The sequence below is a fragment of the Cynocephalus volans genome, chromosome 10, assembly GCF_027409185.1.
Source record: "Cynocephalus volans isolate mCynVol1 chromosome 10, mCynVol1.pri, whole genome shotgun sequence".
Lineage (NCBI taxonomy): Eukaryota > Metazoa > Chordata > Mammalia > Dermoptera > Cynocephalidae > Cynocephalus > Cynocephalus volans.
In genome coordinates, this window is record NC_084469.1 from 125,340,171 (window position 1) to 125,364,998 (window position 24,828).

The 24,828-nt window shown below is 43.6% G+C and overlaps 1 protein-coding gene across 3 annotated transcripts; it reads left to right on the forward strand.

Moving 5' to 3' along the window:
* Positions 1–2,230: 2,230 nt before the first annotated feature.
* On the forward strand, positions 2,231–24,828 carry ADAT1 (adenosine deaminase tRNA specific 1). Of its 3 annotated transcripts, none has more exons than XM_063111263.1 (11): positions 2,231–2,310; positions 3,309–3,457; positions 4,479–4,669; positions 4,967–5,035; positions 6,200–6,254; positions 6,834–6,964; positions 12,623–13,241; positions 15,339–15,484; positions 15,996–16,095; positions 20,765–20,851; positions 23,524–24,828. In XM_063111263.1, the coding sequence occupies exons 3-11, from the start codon at positions 4,501–4,503 to the stop codon at positions 23,654–23,656; spliced, it is 1,509 nt and encodes a 502-aa protein (XP_062967333.1). In that variant the 5' UTR covers positions 2,231–2,310; positions 3,309–3,457; positions 4,479–4,500; the 3' UTR covers positions 23,657–24,828. The 3 variants fall into 3 exon arrangements, with proteins under 3 accessions (XP_062967333.1, XP_062967334.1, XP_062967335.1); XM_063111264.1 differs by having other exon boundaries at positions 2,232–2,252; XM_063111265.1 differs by lacking the exon at positions 2,231–2,310 and adding an exon at positions 2,574–2,658.

Consider the following 24,828-nt stretch of genomic DNA (forward strand, 5'->3'; position numbering starts at 1 on the left):
GAAAGCCAATGACACTAGCTAAAGTAGAGAAACCAAAAAAAATATGGCACCAGCTGAGGCCGAAAGGGGCTGGCAACACAGGACTGTGAGTCCTACTCTGGGATTTTGTATTTTAACAGTGTTGGGAAGCCACTGAAGCACTGAAGCAAGGGGGTAACATCACATTTGTGGTTTGAAACAGATTAGCCACAGTGCCGGCCCATGGCTCACTTGGGAGAGTGTGGTGCTGACAACACCAAGGCCACAGGTTCAGATCCCTGTATAGGGATGGCTGGTTCGCTCACTTGGGAGAGCGTGGTGCTGACCACACCAAGTCAAGGGTTAAGATCCCCTTACCGGTCATCTTTAAAAAAAAAAAAGATGACCGGTAAGGGGATCTTAACCCTTGACTTGGTGTGGTCAGCACCATGCTCACCCAGTGAGCGAACCGGCCATCCATATATGGGATCCGAACCCGGGGCCTTGGTGTTATCAGCACCGCACTCTCCCGAGTGAGCCACGGGCCGGCCCCCTTACCAGTCATCTTTAAAAAAAAAAATTAGCCTGGCTACTCTGTGAAAAATGAATTGGAGTTAGACAAAAGGAGAAAGTTCAGAGATTAGTGTAGCAATTCAAGAGGGAAAGAAAAGTGACTTGGACTAGGGTATTGCCATGGAAGTGGAGAGAAGTGGGTGGGGTTTTCAAAAAATAGGAAGTAAGATCAACAGGACTTGGTAATGGATTGTAATTTGGGGGTTAGGAGAAGGGAAATGACAAGGAGGATGACACTTTTTAGACTACTAGATCGATAGTAATCCAATCCCTGAGAGAGCGCTGACAGAGGGTCTCCCTTCAACCTCCCATATCGGTGTTTCTTTAGAGACAGAAGAGGTGGTCATTTGCACATTAAAGATGGTGGAGAAAAATGAGGAACAGGGTCTTTTAGCTTGAAGAAGGGCTGTGGCCCTTTTCCTTTGAACTAAAGAGGATGGAGTCAAGTAAGTTGCACTCTATGTCCTCTAACCTTTGAGGGGTAACAAGAAAAGCGAATTCTTTCTTCTTTAGCAATTGAGGTATTTAATTGTGGGATGGTAAAGGCTCCTGAACTATCCTCACAGCTCTACTACCTATTCCTGGCAATCTGAAGGATTTAGACCCACACTGTCCACTGCAGAAGCCACTGGCCACAGTAGCTATTGAGCATTTGAAATGTGGCTGGTGCAAATGGAGATGTATCATAAGTATAAAATACACACCATATTCTTAAACTTAGTATGTAAAATAGTGTAAAATATCTCAATATTTTTTAAAATACAGATTACATGTAGGAATGATTTTATTTGGGACATACTGGGTTAAATATGTGATCAAAATTGATTTCATCTATTTCTTTTGACGCTTTTTTATTTTATTTTTTGGTGGCTGGCCAGTACAGGGATGGAACCCTGGACTTTGGTGTTATGAGCACCATGGTCTAACCATCTGAGCTAACCCACCAGCCCTCTTTTAACTTTTTAATGTGGCCACTAGAAAATTTTAAATTGCATGTATGGCTCGAATTTTATTTCTGTTGGATAGCACTGTATTAGAAGTTCGGAATATTGTTCCAAGATATATCATTCTGATTGAAACCGTATCTAATCCAGGAGGCTGTCTCACACCTTCTGATGGAGTTTGGATGTGTTGTGCCCTCCAAAACTCATGTGGAAATTTGATCTCCAATGTGGCAGTGTTGGAAACTGATCGAGTCATGAGGGCGGATCCCTCATGAATGGATTAATGCTCTCCCTGGGGGAGAGGGGGTAATGCGTGAATTCTCGCTCTATTAGTTCCCGCGAGAACTTGTTGTTTATAGGACCCTGGCACCTCCACTCCGTCTCTCTCTTGCTTCCTCTCCCCATGTGATCTGTTTGTACCCACTGGCGGCCTGCCACTTTCCGCCACTAGTAGAAGCAGCCTGAGGCCCATGCCAGATGCAGCTGTCCCAGAATCGTAAGCCAAATAAACCTGTCTTTTTTATAAATTACCCAGTTTCAGGTAGTTCTGTTATAGCAAAACGAAACGGACTAAAACACCTTCCTAAGCACAAGGCCCCAAGCTCCAGCACTCCAAGCGCAGGTTCTGGAGCTTTGGCTCTGCCCCCATACCCCAGGACTACAAGGGCCAGCATGCATTGCGCGCATCTGGAGGCGGGACCTGGAAGGAGAAGTCGCCTTGCGATGTCACGTCCGCCAGGCCACGCGGGTTCGATTGGTGCACTCCGAGTCGTGGAGGTGGGAGGGGAACTTCTGGGAGGTGTTGTGGTCGCTGGGCCGGGAGCACTTGGGTTAGGTACCTTTGATCTGACTTTACCTACCCCCTTTTGAATGGGCAGAGGTGGGGAGGACCGTCCCTTCCCGGGGTCATGTCACGTGGGAAAGTACCTCTCCACGCCTGGAAATGTCAGCAGCCCCGCGTGGAGCACTCTTGCTGCGGGCGAGCCCGGCGTGTGGCCTCGCCAGCAGCATGCCGCTCGACCCAGTGAGTCAGGCGCTCACCTTGTCCCTACTTGACTGCTCAGTGCCTTGCGTAGCGTCTCCTGCCGGTAACTGGCGGAGTCGGGGCTGCAGCCCGGGCCTCTAGAGCGGCACTAGAGAAGGGGCTCTTCTTCGGGGGTGTCTGGGAGGGGGCCTAAGGAAGGTAGGCTTCTTCTCCGAGTACCGCTAAAGCCTCTTCTCCCCTGGCAGGCAACTCGCTCTGACTTTTCTTTGAAAAGGGTGTGGATTCTTCAGCTTGTTGTAGCTGTTACAAAATGCGGTCTTGTGGGCAGAGCAGTTCCTGTTTAATTGAGCTATCGTTTCATATGAAGAAGTTATTTAAGATCTAGAGGGGGTGTAGGCTTGAATTATAATGGAACTAATATATCAAAATATTTACTCATTTCAGCGACTGCGCATGCCCATTCGGACTCAACTACCTGAATAAGGAGATGATGTTCTGTACCTCTGGTTTAATTTCAGGCTGATAACGGGGTATCTGCCTTCATGAAATATACTGCCTTGTGCCTCCCTAGAAATAAGAGGAGAGTCCCTTCCAAAGGAATATTCTAGGATAGTCCATGCTTTTCTTTGTTCAAAGAGATGTAAGACTTCTGCTGGCTCTCACAATTTGTCGGCTCCTGCCAGAGTTTTGTTTTAAATCACTATGGTCTAATTTACTGTTACCATTTGTGATAACAGGCCTGCACATTGTAGTGCAGGGGGGCTTCGTTGTAAGAATATCGGCTTCCAGAAGCCTACATGCACTGGGGCTCAGTAAAGGCTTTTTTGTTTTTTGTTTCTCTATTACAGTGTTTCGCTATGTGTGTCACTTATGGTCTCATCCTCTACTAAGAAGCTTTTCATATAATTGAGCCCAAATGAGATCAGGATGAATCTAGTGAGCATTGATAGATCCAAGAAGGACGAGTTTCCAGCAAAGCATCCTAGGCCTCTTTCAGGTCTGTCTGTTTAATGGGGTTTTTTTTTGTGGCTGGCTCCCGTTTGGGTATCTGAACCCTTGACCTTTGTGTTACAACACTGTGCTCTAACCACGTGAGCTAGCTGGTCAGCCCTGCTTAATGGTTTTTTATTCACGGTTTTATGTTCCTCCCACCCCCACCTTCCCAGTAGCTCAAGGCAGATCAACCAGGAAAATCATCAATGTTATTTTTTGTAGTATTAATTACAGTTGGTGTTAATTATGTTCAACATTGTAGCAGTTGCTTTTTATAAATATTATTTATTTAATCCTCACAATAACCCCAGTAGGTTAAATACTATTATTGTCCCTATTTTAACAGATGAGGAAACTGAGACACAGAGAGGTTAAGTAATCTACCCAATATCACACAGTTAATTTGTGGCAAAGCTGGAATTAGAACCCTGAAAGGGTGACTCAGCACACACCCTTAAGTACACTCCTGCTAGAAGGAGAACACTTGACTGGTGAGAAAACTCTCAGTGGAGATTTACTAGGAGGAGATAAAGAACCACTCTGCTGTGGGAGAAAGAAGAGAATAAAATGCCTGAAAAATATCAGTCCGGAAAGATAAATATGTGAACAGGATAAAGATGTATGGTTAGGGTGTGCCCAAAGGAGACAGGTCTGCAGCCCTTTAAGTGCTATTTCCACATGGAAATTGGAATAGTGAGAACAATTCCCTCTCATATGCTTTGTGTTGTGTAGTAGATTCAGATTCATTAGAAATAATGTCAGATATCTAACATTTCTTTTTTAAAAAACAGCTTGAAGAAATAGGGTGTCTTCTGGGGTTGGGGGGATTTGGGGCATCTTTGATCTTTCATTAAAGATGAAAAGAGGGCAGGGAGGTAGTAGAAGAAAATGATCTGTAGACTTCCAGATAGAGGACCTCAGTCTGCAGTTGGGTTACATTTGCAGGACTGTTGAAGCTCTGGTGGGAGGCTGTGGCATCTTGCATTGGTTCTGCTGTGCTTGTAACAGTTGTGGTTTTCAATCAGGGCCTCAGCATCAGCTCAGACCATGTGGACTGCCGATGAGATTGCTCAGCTGTGCTATGACCACTATCGGATCAGGCTGCCCAAGCAGGGGAAGCCTGAGCCAAACCGTGAGTGGACATTATTGGCAGCTGTGGTGAAGATACAATCTCCAGCTGACCAGGCCTGTGGCACCCCTGATAAGCCAGTGCAAGGTGAGACCCTGTCTCCTTGGAATGCTCCCTTGCCCTGTCACAGATGGTAGAATTATACATTTCTATGCAGGGACATTCATGGGCAAGGTATAAACTAAAATGTTAGACGTGTTTTTTTGTTCTCCACCAGATAGCACAGTATTTCTGGTAGCAGGAGAGCACCATGCTGGAAACCCAGTCCTCAGTTGAATCAGCCTGTGGGAATCCTCTGGAGGAATGTGCAGACTTATCAAACCTGAGCAGTGGGCAACATTCAGCTTCTGAGAGCTCACTTAATGATTTCTTTTTTCCCCTCAGTAACAAAGGAAGTTGTCTCAATGGGAACAGGAACAAAATGCATTGGCCAGTCCAAAATGAGGGAGAAAGGTAAGCATGGGCAGGGGCCAAAGCAAAGACTGTCTTTCTGGGAGCTTTGGAAACCAGTGTCCATATTAATTAACCTTTTCTCTCCTTATCAGGGAAGAGGGGCCATATAGGTTGAGGTAGCTGACTTTTCCTTTCCTACTATCATTCCAGTTAGAAGGACAGTACTCATTTAAAGAATGAAAATTCATCATTGAAACAAAGGCCACCAGAAACTTGATTTGAGTGAACTGAAAACTAGTATTTTCATACTCAAAACCACAGCTATTTCACATTATGTCTGGAAGGCGTTGGGGTAGAGTATGCAGCCTGAGTGGCTTCTTTTTTTTTTTTTTTTTTTTAAAAGATGACCAGTAAAGGGATTTTAACCCTTGACTTGGTGGTGTCAGCACCATGCTCTCCCAAGTGAGCTAACCAGCCATCCCTGTATAGGGATCCGAACCCGTGGCTTTGGTGTTATCAGCACCACACTTTCCCAAGTGAGCCACGGGCCAGCCCTCTGAGTGGCTTCTGAAGCCCCAGAAAGCAACCTTGAATTCAGTGGAGTTTTTGACACCAGTAAGAATATGGAAATCTCCTAGAGATCTGGGATCTTTACCTTCTGCCTCCAGTTAACAAGCCCTCTTTGAGTTTGCTCCCCCATTCTTCTAGCCTTGCTTCCTGTATATGAGGAAGCTGTTCCAGGACCACCATGGATTGAATTAGATGGAACTGTATCACCATGAGCACAAGAATGGGATCAGGGTACAAAAGATCTGGACCCCTGTTCTCCAGATAAAGACTTTTCTGTAAATCAGTGGTTCTCAACCATTGATTTTGCACGCCAGGGGACATTTGGCAATGTCTGGAGACATTTTTGGTTGTCACAACTGGGGGAGGGGTGCTACTGTATCTTGTGGGTAGAGGCCAGGGATGCTGCTAGACCTCCTACAACAAAAGCTAGACTCCCACAACAAAGAATTTTCTGGCCCAAAGTGTCTGCAGTGCTGAGTTGAAAAACCCTGCTGTAACTGCATTGCCATTAATCGTTGTGATACTTTCAGGAAAAGCATTCCAGAAGCTACATGGCCATCTTGGGTGGTGGGGGAAGTGCTGTGTTCGGCTTCTGGGAACCAGGGCCTCTCCAGTTGCCGTATGTCTTCACCTAGTGTCCTGTCTTTGCCATAGGAGATATCCTCAATGATAGCCATGCTGAGATCATAGCCAGAAGGAGTTTCCAAAGGTAAAAACCACATTTCCAGAGAGCCTAATTCAGTAGATCTGGGGTGGGAGCCCCAGAATTTGCATTTCTCATAAGCTCCCAAATAATACAGATATATCAGTCTGTGAAGTACAGTTTGAGTAGCACTGTTGTCTAGACGAGTGGTTCTCAGACTTTTGTTTGTTTTTGATGGCTGGCTGGTATGGGGATCCAAACCCTTGACCTTGGTGTTATAACACTGCACTCTAATCAAGTGAGCTAACTGGCCAGACTTCCTCCCCACTTACCTTTTTGTGTGTGGGTAGTTCTCAAATTTGAGTATGCATCAAAATCACCTGGAGAGCTGGGCCACCCCAAAAGATTCTGAATTCAGCAGATCCCGGGTGGAGCCTGAGAAATTGCATTTCTAACAAATTCCCAGGTGATGCTGATGCTGGGACCACACTTTGAGAACCACTGGTCTAGCTCATCCTCATAATTCCAAATCACTACCAGTCTCATTGGTCTATGGTAACTCTTTCCTAGTAATTGCCCAGTCAGGGTCTTTCTCTTTACCACAAAGATTGGTTGTTCATTCTAATAACATTCTGCAATCCTTAGGTATCTGCTCCATCAGCTCCAATTGGCAACCACCCTGAAAGAAGATAGTATCTTTGTCCCAGGAACTCAAAGAAGACTGTGGAAACTCAGACCAGACCTTTTTTTTGTGTTTTTCTCCAGCCATACACCCTGTAAGTATATTCAAGCCTTTGGATTAATGTTACATTGTCTACTTCCTTATTTTGTCTTATCCATAGATAATGTGTCTTTAAAAAAAGCACTTCTGGTTGAAGTGTAGCTGTTGGTGACAGTGCATTTTTATGGACAGGCCAGTGTACCTAATCACTTCTCTTATAAGGCGAAGGCAGAGGGCAGAAGTAGGGGGTACAGAGTCTCACTCATACTGTTATTCAGTGCTGAGAATTAGGATTGAGAAGCTTAAGGCTGAAACTCCACAAGATGTGAAGCCAACAATAGGGCTTAGAAATACAAAGTCCTCCTATAGTGACTTATTCTGAAACACATTTCATTCATTCATTCATTGAACAAAAATTTTCTACTACTTGTCAGGCACAATGATATACAGGGTACAGATGCTGCTCAATTTATGATGGCTTATGCTCCCATAGTGAGTCAAAAATGCATTCAATACATCTAACCCACTGTTGGGAAAATATATGAAAATGGTCAGGGCCCTCATGTTCAGAATCTTGTCAAACGTTTGATGTAAATAGGCACGTGGGCCCAGGTGTTCCTTGGTTATTGTCTAATGTAATTGCACATATGCACCCGGGTGTCCTGTGTTATGGACTTAAGTATAAGAGATGAGTGGCTCTGATCCACGGCACCCCCCATCGCTGGGATGCCCCGGGGGGGGCATGGGGAGGACGCTACTGCCACGGCCACGCCTGCCTGCCCACCGTTGCTGAGGACTGAGCTCTTGTCGTCTGCCAACAGCTCCCAGGATCTTTCCCAATTACCTAGCATGGACCTGCGTGTGAGGGGTCTGGTGACCTAGTGTATACAATGGGTTTGAAGAGTTTGAGCCCTAACCCTGACAATACAAATGGAAACTTAGTATAACTAAAATAATGAAACATTTTGGCTTTAGTTATGATTTGCCTTACTTGACAACTGGCGTAGTTGTGTAGCTTGACACCCACCAAACATCATAGCTTAGCCTAGTCTACCTCAAACATGTTCAGAACACTTACATTAGCCTACAGTTGGACAAAATCATCTTAACACAAAACTATCTGATAATACTCAAAGTGTTGACTATCTAGTGTAATTTTTTGAATACTGTACTGAAGTACAGTTTCTATTGAACGTGTATCGCTTTCACACCATCGTAAAGTCGAAAAATCCTAAGTCGAACCATCCTAAGTGAGGTGCCATCTGTACACAGCAGTGTATAAGACTAGCACATTGCTTACCCTCATAGTCTTTTAGGGAATGTAGACAATCATGGCTAGAGTAAATTTTGATGAATTATAAGGGAATGTTCGGGTGCTGTGGTTGCATAAGTTAGGAAGAACAGACCTAGCCTAGGGGGTCATTTCTATCCCCTATTTTTCTTTCTTGAAAATTGAAAATAATTCCTAACTTTGTAGACAACTAAAGGATAGCAATAAAATTTCCTCACCCTAAAAACTTTGAAATAAGCCTATAAGATTGTCCTCTGAGTATTGAACGTTAAAAGTAACACAGCAGATAGGTAATTGCTATAAAGCAGAATAGTTGTCAAGATTTGACTGTAATTAGAATTGAAAATATTGTTATATCTTAAGAAGGAGTATGCTTTATTCTTAGCAGTGGGTTCCCTGGTCCAGGGATCAAAGGATGTTTCATGATCAGTGCTTCTCAAACTAATATGCACATGAATCTCCCGGGGATCTTATTAAAATGTAGATTTAGATTCAGTATGTCCGGAGTGGGTCCTGTGGTTCTGCATTTCTAACCAACTCCCAGGGGATGCCAGTGGTGCTGGTCTGTGGGCCACATTTTAAGCAGCCAAGGCCTGGATGACCCCAGTGGCAGGCATAGCCTTATTGCAGAGACAGTTGCATTGGGGATCATAAAAAGCATGAGAACCTAATCAAACTACATAGTTAGTGGTCTATAGATGGGTGCTGATCTGTGAAAGTCAATGGAAAAATGAGAAAAGTCAAGACTATGCAGTGAGTTTTTCAAAACTAATTTCTTTCATTTTATTTATTTATTTTTTTTTAAAGATGACCAGTAAGGTGACAAAATTAAATTTAAAAAAAAAAAAAAAAATGACCAGTAAGGGGATGTTAACCCTTGGCTTGGTGTTGTCAGCACCACGCTCAGCCAGTGAGCGAACCAGCCATCCCTATATAGGATCCGAACCCATAGCCTTGTTATCAGCACTGCACTCTCCCGAGTGAGCCACGGGCCGGCCCCCAATTTCTTTCAATTTAAAAGTTATGAGGTTTGGATCTCTGTACTGGCCAGCTGCCAAAAATAAATCAACAAGTAAAGGTTATGAGGTTTTTTTAATTGATGGTATTTGGGATTTTTAAAGATCTTATTTGATGGAATAAAAAGTAGGCAACCTGTTGATCTTCAAATCTTTTGGAATTTTGCTGGTCTGTGAAATAAAAATCTGCAACTACGGATCTAACTCCCTCGGCCCTTGGGTAATCTTTTAAAATGTGATGTCGGGGTTCTGGTCAAGATGGCAGAATTGATGGTCCCCAGCGTCACTCTCTCCCACAAATCAACCAATTTACAACTGTAAAAATGTAACAACAGCCAAGCTGGGGCCGCTGGAGCTCAGAAGAGGAGGAGAGACCTACAGAGTTCATGAAGGGGGAGAAGCCACGATGAAAGAAAAAACTGCTTGGAGCATTTTGGGCCACAGCCTCTTTAAGGCTGGAATTGCTGAGCTCATGGAGCAGGAGCCGGCAGAAGCTGCAGCTGTGCCCTTCAGATGGAGTTGCGTGGAGGCGGCAGGAGAGAAGAGGGCCTTGGTGGCCCCCAGGACAGCAAGACCACTAATAGGGTTCCCGTGGACCCATGCAAGAGCGAGGAGCCAGAACAGCTGAAAAAGGGGAGCCATTCAGAGTCCAGTGAGTCATCGCAAGGGACCAGCACAGGGCCCATCCCATGGGAAGTGTTTGGAGCACAGGCGGTGGGGGAGACAGGCCCACCAGGAGAACACTGGGATACAGCAAGGATAGCCGATCCACCCCCAGTCAGCACAGGGCCACTCAGAGGAGACTGGTTGGGAATGCAGAATTGCATGGGGTGCAGTTTGATGAAAAGATTCAGGCCCAGATCAGAGTTTCTACCCAACCCAGGTGCACCAGGTCTCTGGAGAGCCAGAAGTACCTATAAGGTCAACCATTAAACCCTGAGCTGCACAAAAAGTCTTCCCTAGGGAAACAGCAGCAAAGCAGCAATTTAGCTCAACAACACAGCTCAAGGAAGTTCCCCCATTTTAGAAGTAAGCAAAGGACAAAAAATTAGTTCCAGCCCAGGCACACCACCAGTACCTCGGGGCCCACCAGGAGACCTGAGGTGTGGAGTGGGGACTGGGCCCCCCCCCCTCCGCCCACAACCAGGCACACTGCCAGTGCCAAGGAGCATGCCACAAACATCACCTCCGTGTGCGTGGCCCACCACAGTAACCACAGCTGCCACAAAAGTGGCTAGATGTCACAACCACCACACAGATGATCTGCCAGCCACTGGAGTGCATTGACACAGGAAAGTCACTAGCAGAGACCAAAGAAAAGAAGAGGGTGTCTTTCCACAAAGCACATTCTAGAGTGACAGAAGAAGCATCTGCTCTATGATAATATCAGGGGACCTGAACACACCTTTCAGCATTGAACAGATCATCTAGGCAACAGATCAACAGAGTAACCATTACTCTTTCAGAGGGAGAGAAGAAATCTAGGGTTATCGGTGGTGGAGGGGGTGGGAGAGGGCAATAGGGAGAGATTGGACAAGGGCATAAAGAATAAGTACAATTTGTAACAATATACATACTAGTAATATTGATTTGATCAACATATGTCAACATCAAATGCCAAAAATACGTGTAATCAATTATGATTCAATAAAAAAATAATAAATAAAATGTGATGTCTGCCGTGTTTTGCCTGCAGGAAGAAAGAGCACTACCTAGAGAATGTGACTCTGACTCCCGTTGGCATTTACTTCTCATTACTAATTAATTTATTGCCTGAGTTAGCTACTTCAGCTCTTATTTTTGTTTTGTTAGCATGAGTCAGCCTCTAGTGTTTAGGCCTTCTGTTAAGATCAAATCTCCGAGCTTGCAGAGTGGGAGGTAGACCCCAGTGAATTCTCCAAAGTCACTGTCAGTCACCTTGTGAGGTCTCTGGAAGGCAGCCAGCCACCTTCTCTGGCAACATTCCCACTTCTCCATCTCTTTCCTTTCCCAGTCTTAGGTTATAAAGATCACAGATGAGGGCCGGCCTGTGGCTCTCTTGGGACAGTGTGGTGCTGATAACACCAAGGCCCCGGGTTCAGATCCCTATATAGGGATGGCCAGTTAGCTCGCTTGGGAGAGCATGGTGCTGACAACACCAAGTTAAGGGTTAAGATCCCCTTACTGGTCATCTTTAAAAAAAAAAAAAAAGACCACAGATGTATTATTTACACACTTTAGTAAAGCAACACACATTAGTTTAGAGTTTGAAGAAATAGTTCCCTTCTCACGGGAGAGCTGTGCTTTTTACTGACCTCTGGTTTTCTTTGGTTCCCTGTAAGCACAGAGATCAGAAGTCTCTAAAAGAGCCTGGAGAAACACTGCAAGTTTTGGAAACAGTGATTTAGACCAGGTTGTATGATTTATTGCAGTCTTTACTGTGCAGATACGCATCATAAAATTTCCAAAATGGGAACTTTTGAGCAATGTTTGCCAAATTTATTTAACTATGAAATAGAGTACCCACTTTTGTTTTCTAAGACATCTTATGGAATAACATTCCACAAAATGCACTTGGGTAGCCTTATTCATTCTAAACCAGTGGTTCTCAAAATGGTACAATTTTGCTCCCCATGGGACATTTGGCAACATCTGGAGAACTTTCTTATCAGACTTGGGGGGTACTATTGACATCCAGTGGGTAAGGATCAGTATGCTGTTAAACATCCTGTAGTGCATAGGACAGACCCCTACAGCAAAGAATTATCTGGCCCAAAATGTTATTAGTACAGTGGTTGAGAAGCTCTGGTTTAAAGCAGTGTTTCCAAAACTTCCTAGTGATAAGATTACCTGGGATCTTTGTTAAAATATTCCAGACCCCTCTCCTCCAGGAATTTTGACGCACTGGGTCTAGGATAGAGTCTTCAACACAGGATTCTTATTAGGGAAATTTGGGCTTGTGCTCTTAATTTATCTCAGGTCAGATGGGAGAATAGATTGATCTTTGATTAAGGCAGTGGTTCTCAAACTTGAGTTTGCATCAGAATCACCTGGAAATCTTGTTGAAACACAGATCACTTGGCCCCACCTCCAGAGTTTCTGATTCAGCTGGTCTACTGTGGGTCCCAAGAATTTGCATTTTTTTTTTTTTTTTTTTTTTTTAAAAACATGACCGGTAAGGGGATCTTAACCCTTGACTTGGTGTTGTCAGTACCACACTCTCCCAAGTGAGCTAACTGGCCATCCCTATATAGGGATCCGAACCCGTGGCCTTGGTGTTATCAGCACCACACTCCCGAGTGAGCCACGGGCCGGGCCGGCCCTCCAAGAATTTGCATTTCTAACAAGTTTCTAAGAGATGCTGATGTAGCTGGTTCAGGGGCCTCACTTTGAGAATCACTGGTTTAATGGGTTCCTTCTTCTACAGGTGGGGATGCCTCCATCATTCCAATGCTTGAGTTTGAAGATCAACCTTGCCCTCCTGCCAGCAGAGATTGGGCCAACAACCCATCAGGAGAAGCCATTGGTAACCAGGAAGCTCCTGAAAATAAAAGGAAATGTGAAGACCTTGACAGTCCTGTAACCAAAAAGATGACGCTTGAGCCTGGAACTCCTGCAAGGGAGGTCACCAACGGTGCAGCTCACTATCAGAGTTTTGACAAGTGGGAAGGTGGCCCAGTCCCACCAGGTGTCAGCAGCTCTAATCTCGCTGTAGAAGGACTGGCCACTGTCACCAGAATAGCCTCCAGTGGTGCCAAAGTGGTGGACATTTATAGAACTGGAGCCAAGTGTGTGCCTGGAGAAACTGGAGACTTGGGGAAGCCTGGTGCTGCATATCACCAGGTAGGGCTGCTCCGAGTAAAGCCAGGCCGGGGAGACAGGACTTGCTCCATGTCCTGCAGTGACAAGGTGGCCCGATGGAACGTCCTCGGATGCCAAGGAGCACTGTTGATGCACTTCCTGGAAGAGCCCATCTACCTGTCAGCTGTGGTCATTGGGAAGTGCCCATACAACCAAGAAGCCATGCACAGAGCACTGATGGGGAGGTGAGAGGGCAGTGGGGGAGGGCTCACTTGGAACAGTCGTTCTGAGAGGCAGTCAGAGAGTACATCCAAAGAGCCTAAAAAAATCTCTTTACTTTTGATTCAACAGTTCTAGGAGTTTGTCCTAAGAAAATAATTAAGAAAGTATTCAGACATTTAGCTTGTATGTAGTAATTTTTAAAAAGAAAAAGGAAACACCTGAAATACCCAGCAGTGGGAAATGAAGTGATTTTTTTGTTGTTGTTAGAAATAATATTGATGAATGTTTAATGTGGGAAAATGTTCATAATGTTTAAAGAACGATATAGAAGATAAAATCAGCTCATTTTGGTCTTATAGTTTATATGCACATAGAAAAAATTGTGGGAGGATATACACCAAGGTATTATTGATTATCTCTTAGTTGTGGTATTATGTGTGGCTTTTTCCCTTCTTTGTTATTGCTATATTTGCTAATTTTTCTATAGCATGCGCACAAGTATATTGCTATTAAAATTTTATTAAAAACCCCTCAAGCATTAGTTTTAGTTTTTAAAAAGACAAAGGATGACCACACAAGTGTGGTCTCCCTGAAGGAGGCAGCCAGACCCGATTAATGCTATAGTAAATGAGGGCAGGACAAAGCCATGGCCAGGGAAGCCTCGTGTCAAACATACAGACCCTGAAGCAGACTCCAAAAAGTAGCCCCAGGATATGACCCAGCAATTTCATTCTTAGGTGCTTATCCAAGAGAAATGAAAACATACATCTGCACAAAAGCTTGTACACAAATGTTCATAGCAGCACCTTATTTGTAACAACCAAAACGCGAAACACCCAAATGTCCCTCAACAGATGAATGGATAAACAAAATGTGTTCTGTCCATACAATGGAATATTATTCAGCCATAAGAAAAAAATGAAGTGCTGATACATGCTACAATGTGAATGAACCTTGAAAACATCATGCTAAGTGAAAGAAGCCACATATTGTATGATTTCATTTATGTGAAACATCCAGAATAGGCAAATACATAGAGACAGACAGATTAGTGGTTGACGGGATAGAGAGTGACTGCTCATGAGTGCAAGGTTTCTTTTTGGAGTGATGAAAATGTTATAAACTCAGGGGCTGGCCAGTTAGCTCATCTGGTTAGAACATGGTGTTGATAACACCAAGGTTCAGGGTTTGATCCTTGTACCAGCCAGCCACCAAAAAAAAAAAAAGAAGAAGAAAGATTGAAGTCATGTTGCACAATTTTATTAATGTACCAAAAACTATTGAATTATACACTTTATATATTTATTTTTATTTATTTATTTTTTTTTTAAAGATGACCAGTAAGGGGATCTTAACCCTTGACTTGGTGTTGTCAGCACCACGCTCAGCCAGTGAGCGAACCGGCCATCCCTATATGGGATCCGAACCCGGGGCCTTGGTGTTATCAGCACCGCACTCTCCCGAGTGAGCCACGGGCCGGCCCTGAATTATACACTTTAAATGGCTGGATTTGAACCATTGATGGTATGTGAACTATATGCCTATAAAAGATGTTCTTTTAAAAAAAAAAAAAAAAAAAAAAAAGTCAGCCCTAGGCACTCGGCCCAGGACATTTTCTGTGTTTTCCCTCTTCTGGGACTTGAAGTTGGTATCTGCTCAGTTCTAGACCAGCATGATGTGTTGGCATCCAGTTTGTGTGAAAGATACAGGAGAAAAAAATGAAGCTTTTATATTACAGGATAATTCTGGTTTCTGGTGTGTTTGAAGTATTCCCTAGGAATCAGGAGCCAACAAAAACTTTCTGGTTCAAGTTTTCAAGTTTTTCAAAGCCTACATCAGGAATGCAGTATGGTATTATTGACATCACTGAAGGACACTGACTTGATTCTTAGTTATCTCTTCTGAGTGATGGGGAGGGATCTTCCTCCAACCGTAAGGTTCTTAAGATCTAGATTCTGTTCTGGCACTCTCTCTTGTCCCTGTCCCAATAAACACACGAGCACATAAATCCACACACCTTCTAAGGCCTTTGCCTCCCACTAAGGCTCGGGGGTGATGATGTGCATATTCTTTTTCTGTAGGAGTGTGCCTAAACTGAATGCATTTTCCCTCACATTTAGGTGTCAGAATGTCTCAGCTTTACCCAAAGGCTTTAGAGTTCAAGAACTGAAAATCCAGCAGTCAGATTTGCTATTTGAACAGAGCCGCTGTGCAGTGCAGGCAAAAAGGGCCAACAGCCCAGACCGACTGGTTCCTTGTGGGGCAGGTAAGGGATCCAGGTTACACTTGCCCTGGAGTAACTTCTCCCCTGACTGAGAGTGGCCTGTGAGGGTCTAAATACCCACAGCCTGGAAGACAGTTTACCACTCAGTAACATGAGCTTTGGAGACTCCCACACTGGGTCAAGTTTACGTTCTCTGTGACCCTGGGCAAGTTACTAATCCTCTCTTGGCCTCTGTTTCTTTATCTTCAGATTAGAAGGTATCATTTTTCAGGGTTATTATGAGGATTAAGAGGAAATTCTAATTAATGCATTTATTCTGTGTCCAGCATATAATAAATGCAATGATTATTAGCCATTATAATGATTATAATGAATTATGAACTACTTTATACTGTTGTACCCTGAAGGCCAAGCATCAAAGTGGTAGTCACTGTCTCTGACATCATATCTAGCTCTCTTGGGCCTGTAGAGTCAGAGAAATACTTTTAATAAAATGCCTCTGGCATTTACAGGAAACAACAGTTTTAACCCCAGAATCTCATTTTTTTCATAGCCATCAGCTGGAGTGCAGTTCCTGAGCAGCCACTGGATGTTACTGCTAATGGCTTTCCACAAGGAACAACAAAGAAAGGAATCGGAAGACTTCAGGCCAGGTACAGCATGTTGGGGCAGGAGGAGATGGTGGCTGTGAAATCACATCTTATCACTATCTAATTCTGGAATGTTTTCATCACCCCAAAAAGAAAACCCATGCCCATTAGCAGTCATTACCCACTCTTCTCTCCCCAGCTCATGGAAAACTCTAATTTACTTAATTTACTTTTTATCTCTGTGGATTTGTTTATTCTGGACATTTCATATAATTAGAATCATATAGTATGTGACCTTTTCTATTTGGCTTCTTTCACCTAGCATAATGTTATGGAGGTACATTCATGATGTAGCATGTATCAGTACTTCCTTTTTATGACTTGTATAACATTTTACATATGGATAGACCACATTTTGTTTATCCTTCTTCCATGGATGGGCATTTCGGTTGTTTCACTTTCTGGCTGTTGTGAATTGTGCTGTTATGAACACTTATGTACAAATTTTGGGGGGTTTTTGACATATGTTTTCAATTCTCGTATATAGCTAGGAGTGGAATTGCTGGGTCATATGGCAACCATATGTTTAACTTTTCTAGGAACTGCTAAACTGTTTTTTCACAGCAGCTGTACCATTTTGTTCTTACCAGCAATGTATGAGAGTTCTGATTACCCGGCATCCTTTACAGCACTAGCTATTGTCTTTTTTTATTGTAGCCATTCTAGTGGGTGTGAAGTGGTATCTCATTGTGGTTTTGATATGCATTCCTAATAAGATTAATGGTGTTCAGCATCTTTTTATGTATGTATTAGCCATTAGTCTGTCTACTTGGGAGAAATATCTATTCAGAGCCCATGCCTGTTTTAATTGGCTTGTCTTTTTATTCTTGACTTGCAAGATTCCTTTATGTATTCTAGATACTAGTCCTTTACCAGGTATATGACTTGCAGATATTTTCTGCAGTTCTACAGGTTATCTTTTAAAGCACAAAAGTGTTAAATTTTGATGAAGTCAAATTTATGCATTTTTTCCTTTGGTTGGCTGTATTTTTGGTGCCATATCTGAGAAGCCATTGCCTAATCCAAAGTCACAAAGATTTACTGTTTTTTTCCAATAGTTTATAGTTTTAGCTCTTATATTTAGGACTTTGATACATTTTGTGTTAACTTTTCTATGTAATAGGAGGTGGGGGTTCATCTTCAGTTTTTTGCATGTGGATATCCACTTGTCCCAGCACTGTTTTTTGGAAAGACTACTGTTTCCCCAGGGGAGAATTTTAAAAGAATACTTTCTTGGGCTTCACCACTAGAAATTCTGGTGTAGTAAGTCAGGGTCAGAACCCGAGAATCATTTGTGAAGCTTTATAGTGATGGGACTGGCAAAAAGGGTACCTAGAGACAGGACTTTGCATCTTTAGATTGGCTTTTTAAAGTGCAGAGCTTATGGGCTGCTGGATGTGAGACTCAGGTTTCGTCGCTGGAGGTTTATGCATCTGTCATGGGTACTTCTGTTTCTAAGTGCTTGGCCAATCTCCTTCACCCTACCTTTCCCACCAAGTGAGCTAGAAGTGTTCTGGAATAGCCTGAGGGTGGGAGGAGCTTCACAGGGCTTCTCCACCAAAGGCATTTCCATCTCAATCTAGATTGAGCTGCCACCAAGGAGAATGTTGTAGGACTCCCATGATTTATAGGTAGTTCTTTTTACTCTAAGTTGCTTTTCCATTTGTCATGCCCTTAGAAAAAGTTGTATTGTAATTAAAGTTCACAGATGGATATTTCTTTTCTTTTTGACATGCTTATTTGCTTGCCTCACAAACAAAACCCAACTTTTATACATCTTTTTGGAGGGGGGGGCGGTCAGGAGGGATTGGCCTGTATGGGGATCTGAACCCTTGACCTTGTTATCAGCACCATGCTCATGCTCTCCCAACTGAGTTAACTGACCAGCCCTTATACATGTTTTTAGACTTTTTTTTTCAGGTTTTCTTCACAGCCACTAACTGCCAGGCTTCAAACGATCTAGACAAGCAAGACCCTGCCTGTCTCCTGGCCAGCCTAGGCTGTTGAATTGAGTAATATTTACAAAATTGTTGGGGGGTAGTGATTTTTGGGCCAGTTTTACCCCAAGGGCCTTCCTGATTTCTGGCCACCTTTTACACGTCTCAGGAGACCAGCTCTCAGCCACAGACCAGGATGTGTGAGCAGAGCAGGTCATGAGGGACAGAGATTGCATGTTTCTTGCTGAGCTCTGGCTCTGTAGTCAGTGACAGCCTCGCAGCACCTCATACCGGCCCCACCCAGCTGACTGTGGCTTTGATTTGCTGCTTCACTCAGAACTGCAATGCTATTTTTTGCTGTGAGTCCATACCCTCTTTTACCTTAGAAGTCCAGCTCAACGACCACTGCCTTCTGGCTCAAAATCATCATTCTTTCTCCAAATTCCTATAGAGCTGTTCTCTGGCTTATCCCAATATGTCATTGTTATCTATGTGATTGGGAGTGCCTCATGTTCTAACCGTAGCTCTGTCTCCAATTATTTGGGTGACTTGGGAAAAGTCCTGTTGTTCCATGGGCCTTAGTGTGTTCATATCTATAAAATGAGAATATTCGAGTAGATAATCTGAGGTCTCTGACACATGAATGTCTCTGCATTTAGAAGGCAGTCTCCATACAGGGAGGAAGTGTATGGTGAAAGAGCAGAAGCTTTGGGGTTGAAGAGACCATTGTTTAATTCCTGACTCCCTTTCCCCCAAGTTGTATGAACTTGAGCAAATTATTCAACCTCTCTGAGCCTCTGTTTCCCCCACTATAAAGCAAGGGTAACTGATACTATCTGTCACATAGGGATGTTGTGAGAATTAAAAAAGATAGAGTGCATCTGGCATGGTGCAGGGCTTGAAGTTGACATTTTGTTAAGATTGATTTCCCTTTCAGTCATTGCTATGGTTTGAATTTTTGTCCCCTCTGAAACTCATGTTGAAACTTAATCGCTTTAAGTTGGAGCCTTTAAGAGGTGACTGGGTCAAGAGGGCAGATGGATTAATGGGTCATCATGGGAGTGGGTTAGTTATCACCTGAGTGGTCTGTTATAAAAGACAATTGGGCTCTCAGGGTGCCCCTCTTGCCCTGTGATGCTTCCACCATGTTATGACACAGCATGAGGACATCAACCAGATGTGATTGCCTGATCTTTGGCCTCCCAGCCTCCAAAACTATAAGAAATAAATCTCTTTTCTTTATAAGTTACCTAGTCTCAGGTATTCTGTTATAGCAGCAGAAAACAGACTAAGATAGTCATCAAATGAAGTTTTATAACATGTGAAAGAGTCAGTTACTTCTATTCTTTTTTTTTTTTTTTTTTAAAGATGACCAGTAAGGGGATCTTAACCCTTGACTTGGTGTTGTCAGCACCACGCTCACCCAGTGAGCCAACTGGCCATCCCTATATGGGATCCAAACCCGTGGCCTTGGTATTATCAGAACCACACTCACCCGAGTGAACCATGGGCCGGCCCCAGTTACTTCTGTTCTAAGACCAATAGCTGCTGGGGGGTAGGCATGTTTTCTCACTGCTCATCCCTGTGGGTGGGCATCAGGGGACCACCTTGAATAGGGCTATGGGGATAGGAACTCAGACAGGATGGTTAGAGATGTTTAATACACTAGTGTAACACTAGAAGGAAATATTTTATTTAAGTCTGTGGGTTTTTAATTTACAAACAATGGATTAATAACAGGAACCAGATAAAGGGCCCTCACTTTTAAGAAGCTTAATTTTACTGTTTCTTGTAAGCAAATTATCTTTGCCATGAAGAGACAAATCTTCCCATGCCAAGTATCCTAGAGAGATCATTACAAGGCTCATTGAATTAGAAAAGGATGAGAGATTCTTTTAAAAATCTAAGTTTTCAGTAAAGATAGGGCTAAATTGAAAATATCAATGTAGATGCATAATCTTTTAAAAATGATATATGTAAGAATAGCTTTCCTAGCTCTTTGGTGCACCAGTCAGCAGTGTTAACCAACTTACAAGGAATAATCTAATATCTAAGAATGTAATCCTCTCTGCTAAAAGGAACCAGGGCTCCTTGGAGAGTAGCAGCTAGCAGCCACCTAGAAGATCGTGCGCCTCAGATTTCAGTGGTTGTTATTGGGTAGGTCTTTTTGACAGAGGAAGAGTTACTAGTATGGTCACTGTTCTTCTTCTGCTAAATAGGACTTGAGAAAGGCTTACTTCAGGGCCGGCCCGTGGCTCACTTGGGAGAGTGTGGTGCTGATAACACCAAGGCCATGGGTTCCAATCCCTATATAGGGATGGCTGGTTCGCTCACTTGGGAGAGTGTGATGCTGACAACACCAAGTCAAGGGTTAAAATCCCCTTACCAGTCATCTTTTGTTTAAAAAAAAAAAAAAAAAAAAGGCTTACTTAGCTGGAGAGACTTCTCCAGAGGAGGAAAGGTTCCCAGCATTCCCAATCTATCTTTTTTTTTGTTTTTTTAAAGATGACCGGTAAGGGGATCTTAACTCTTGACTTGGTGTTGTCAGCACCACGCTCTCCCAAGTGAGCTAACCAGCCATCCCTTTATAGGGATCGGAACCCACGGCCTTGGTGTTATCAGCACCACACTCTCGCAAGTAAGCCACGGGCCGGCCCTGAAGCCTGGTATCTTTGATGGGGGCCTGGTACATGGTAAATACTTAATTCATCATCTTTCCCTTTTTTTCCAAACAGATCCCGAATCAGCAAAGTGGAACTCTTTAGATCATTCCAGAAGCTGCTGAGCAGTATTGCAGAGGACAGGTGGCCAGATTCCCTCAGGTAATGCTACCAACCCATGTTTCTTCATAGTTAGGAAGAGTTTGTTTTGATTCTGGCTTACAAATGACAGGAAACTTTGGCAGGAGTGGTGGTTCTGCAAGCCAGTGGTCACTTATTACTGACCATGTGCTCATCTATCCCCACAGCCCTACTTGCAGATATGTGTGTGATATGAAATGCTTAGGATGGGTAGAGTGGTGATACAGTTATGAAAGACTAAGGATAGAATTGGGGTGTGGCCCATTCCAGGCCCTCCTTTGGTTCCACCTCCAGATGGAGAGCTTTATGGAAATATGAGTGCTTGAAGAGCAATATATTCTGTTAAGAATGTTACTGTCTTTCCTTTGAACTTGCAGCTCCAGGACTTAAATTTCTCTCTCCAAATAAGCAGGAAGGTAGAGAACTATAAAACCAGTACCAGGAACAAAGTGGATGGGTACTTAACAAGGGTTAAGTCAAATTTTGCAGATTAAGGGCACTGTCCACACAAAACTGCCCTCCCTTCAGACACTAGTCACAAGTCGAAGAGGTCCCCAAGCCACACATATGTCTGACTAACTGGCTACAAATTCAGTGGCTTCCACTACCCCCGCATGTTCAGTAATACACTAGAGCATCTCTCAGAACTCAGGAAAGTGCTATAGTTGCAATTAAAGTTGGATTACAAAAGATACAGATCAGGATCAGCCTAAAGGAGAGACAGGTAGGGTGAGATATGGGAACATCCCAAATGCGAAGCTTCCATGTCCTCAGGATGCGTCACCCTCCCGGCACATCACTGTATCACCAACCAGGAAGCTCACCTATGCTTCAGTGTGCAGAGTTTTTAGTGGGGTTTCATTATATAAGCATGATTGATTGGATCATTGTCCATTTGATATGATTGACCCCAGTCTCCAACCCCCTCCTCTCCCTGGTATCAGGTGGCTCCAGGTCCCAACCATTTAATCACGTTTGGTCTTTCAGCCATGGCCAGCCTCATCCTGAAACTATCCAGGGGGCCCGCCATGAGTCACCTCATCAAACATACACTCAGGTGTGGTCAGAGGGGTCCTCTCTAAATAACAAAGACACTTCTATCACATGGGATATTCCAAGGGTTTAGAGGCTCCCTCCCAGGAACTGGTAACAAAGACTCAGCCAAATTCTTTATTATACCACAGTGGGGAGGCTAAGGAGAGGCTAGAAACTTCTATATGAAGAGGCTGGCCACTTGTTATCACCATCCTGCCCTCCAGTCATCTGTGGTCAGTTCACTTGTTCTTGTCTGAAAAAAATGAATCAAACTGGAACACAGTGGGTTTCCATACATTCTGTGTGTCAAATAACAAATCTGGATGTAGGTAAGGAGAGACTTTATTCAAAAGGATTCCTGCAGTAAGGGAAGGGGGGACTACTGCAACAGGTGGAGGAGAACTACGGCAAGAGGGAGAACACTCCAGCCACGGATCTGTAAGCTTCTCAAAGAAATGTACTTTTATAGGGAGGGGGAACAAGGCTAGAAAGAACCAGGAATGGGGGAGTGGGATGAGCACGTGGCGCGATGGGACCGTGGAACAGAAAAGGTCTTTGTGATCAGCTGATTCTCTTAATGCTGTCTCAGGAAGGGGGCATTAAGAAGGGGTTGTTCCACATTCTGAGGCCAGGTCAGGCTGAGTGTGGGCCAAAGTACCAGGGTCTAGGGGAAGGAGAAGCCTAACTAATGTTCGGTCACATTAGCAGGTGTTTTATGGAGACTGGTCAGCAGGTACAGACAGTTCAGTTAGTCACTGTGAGACAAAGAATGGGAATTTGGAGGGTCTGTGTCTGGCCTTGTCACAGGTGAACAAGGGGGACTTCCATGGGTCATATTTGAGTCAGAGGGAGGACAGCTGTGGTTAAAAAATCTCCCTTTTGGGCCGGCCCGTGGCTCACTCGGGAGAGTGCGGTGCTGAGAACACCAAGGCCTCGGGTTCGGATCCCATATACGGATGGCCGGTTCGCTCACTGGCTGAGCGTGGTGCTGACAACACCAAGTCAAGGGTTAAGATCCCCTTACCGGTCATCTTTTAAAAAAAAAAAAAAAAAAAAAAAAATCTCCCTTTTGTGTTCTTGCTAAAACTGGACTAAGCAAACCAATGCTAGAGCCCAAGGCCAGGGCCTAATCAAAAAGAGGACTCAGAGGAGCCTGACTCAAGTGTGGGCAAAGAAGAGTCGTTGTCAGAAGAAAATCTTTTAACTGGGTGTATTACAGCCATTCCTGGGCAGCCAGAGATGGCTGAGGGATTTGGGAAAGGGGATTGTCTGGCAGTATGGAGGAGGAGAATATGGATAAAATGGGAAGTTCTTTGTTAGGAAAAATGCAGCCAAGAAGTTTCTAATGGCTAGATCCTCTGGTGGAAATTATAGACCCTTAGAAAACTTTAAACCAAAAAAGTAGACAGTTATTCTTGTTTATCTGATTCCACCAGGACCATAGAAAACTAGCATTCTGTTCATTCTTACCTGTTTTGGTCCATGTTGTTTTCTAGTGAATTCTGTACAAAGGTGACAGAGTTGCTCTAGGAAAGCATACAAAAATCCTTTTTGCTGACTCTTATTTTAAATCTGTCCAGTTGGCCTGCTCAGATGTCTTGTTGGCCCCAGGGGAGAACTGTTCAGTAAAACCTGTGTGTTTGGTGTGTGTGCATTAGGGTGAAGAAGCCAGAGACCTACCAGGAGTACAAGGAGGCTGCGTCTGCTTACCAGGAAGCCTGGAGCACACTCCGGAAGCAGGTGTTTGGATCCTGGATCAGAAACCCGCCGGACTACCACCAGTTTAAATGAGAAAAAACGTTTTCAAAATGCTTGTTGGTATCAGGACCCTTCACATTGAACTTCCTTCTTCCTTCATACTGGACAAGACTTAGCTTTTCTGATGGATAAATCAGGGGGAGGAAAAAAGCCTTCTGCCAGAGCCCTGTATCTCTTTTGTGTAATATAGATGGAATCTGAAACATACAGCAATCTATACTTGATTGAAGTAGCTCTCTGCTAAAATGGCATCTCACTAATGACCTTGGTATCTGACTTCATTTGTGTTTTATCGCTCTCTAAAATATGAAATTAGAGTTTGGAACATGACACTTTAAAAATACTCTGCAGCAGCTCTGTTTATGTGTTTCTGCATTGATCCATCAAATATTTATTGAACTGAAATGTTGTTTGAATCTCTGCAAGCTTTATAGCTTCATCTGGCATAGTGAACATATACTTTGTATTCCCAGCCTTTCTTCCTTTGGAGAGCCATTCTTTTTTCCATTTTTCAGTGATCCTGCTCAATCCATCAGACTTGGTTAAAGCTAACCTTACTCCCTGGCTCCAGGACTGAGCCTGTGAGCCAGGCCTGAACAGTCCTGAAATTGTTCTCAGAGCTATCAGGAAAGATTCTCTTTTGATCCAGAGCTGTAAGGGTCACATAATCTTGGAACTGCTGATGGTCATCTTTTCCTACCACATAGATGCAGCCAGCTGAGAATGAAGGCAACAAAGAAAGAAACAGCCAAGGGAATCAAAGCTCTAGTGATGCTGTTTGGATGCCTGAAGCCAGTGCCCATTCTGGACTTCAGTTGTGTGAGACAGATTCCTGTTGTTGTTTTGATTAAGCCTGTTTGAGTCAGTTTTCTTATTTCCAACTGAAAAAGTTCTGTGTAAAAGGCCAAAAGTCCCTACAGCAAATCAGCAACTTGCAACAGACCTTGCAACTTGTTTTGTTTTAACTAACGTCTAATATGTAACTCTCAACTACTTCATGCCTTGAATGACTGGCTGAAAATGGAAACTTTCCATGTTGGGGTTACTCAATGTACTTGTTGGTTCTTCAGCATTTTTCATAGCTTTAAATATTCCTTAATAATAGCTTTATTGACATTAAAATTCACGTACCATATAATTCAACCACTTAAAGTATACAATTTTGTGGTTTTTAGTATGTTCACAGACTGAGCAACCATCAAATT

Excerpts from the sequence above, each read along its gene's own strand:
- ADAT1 (XM_063111263.1), top strand. The coding sequence starts at position 4,501 with ATGTGGACTGCCGATGAGATTGCTCAGCTGTGCTATGACCACTATCGG. Across the intron at positions 5,036-6,199 it reads GTCCAAAATGAGGGAGAAAG|GAGATATCCTCAATGATAGC; the intron begins GTAAGCATGGGC and ends TCTTTGCCATAG. Across the intron at positions 6,965-12,622 it reads TTTCTCCAGCCATACACCCT|GTGGGGATGCCTCCATCATT; the intron begins GTAAGTATATTC and ends CTTCTTCTACAG.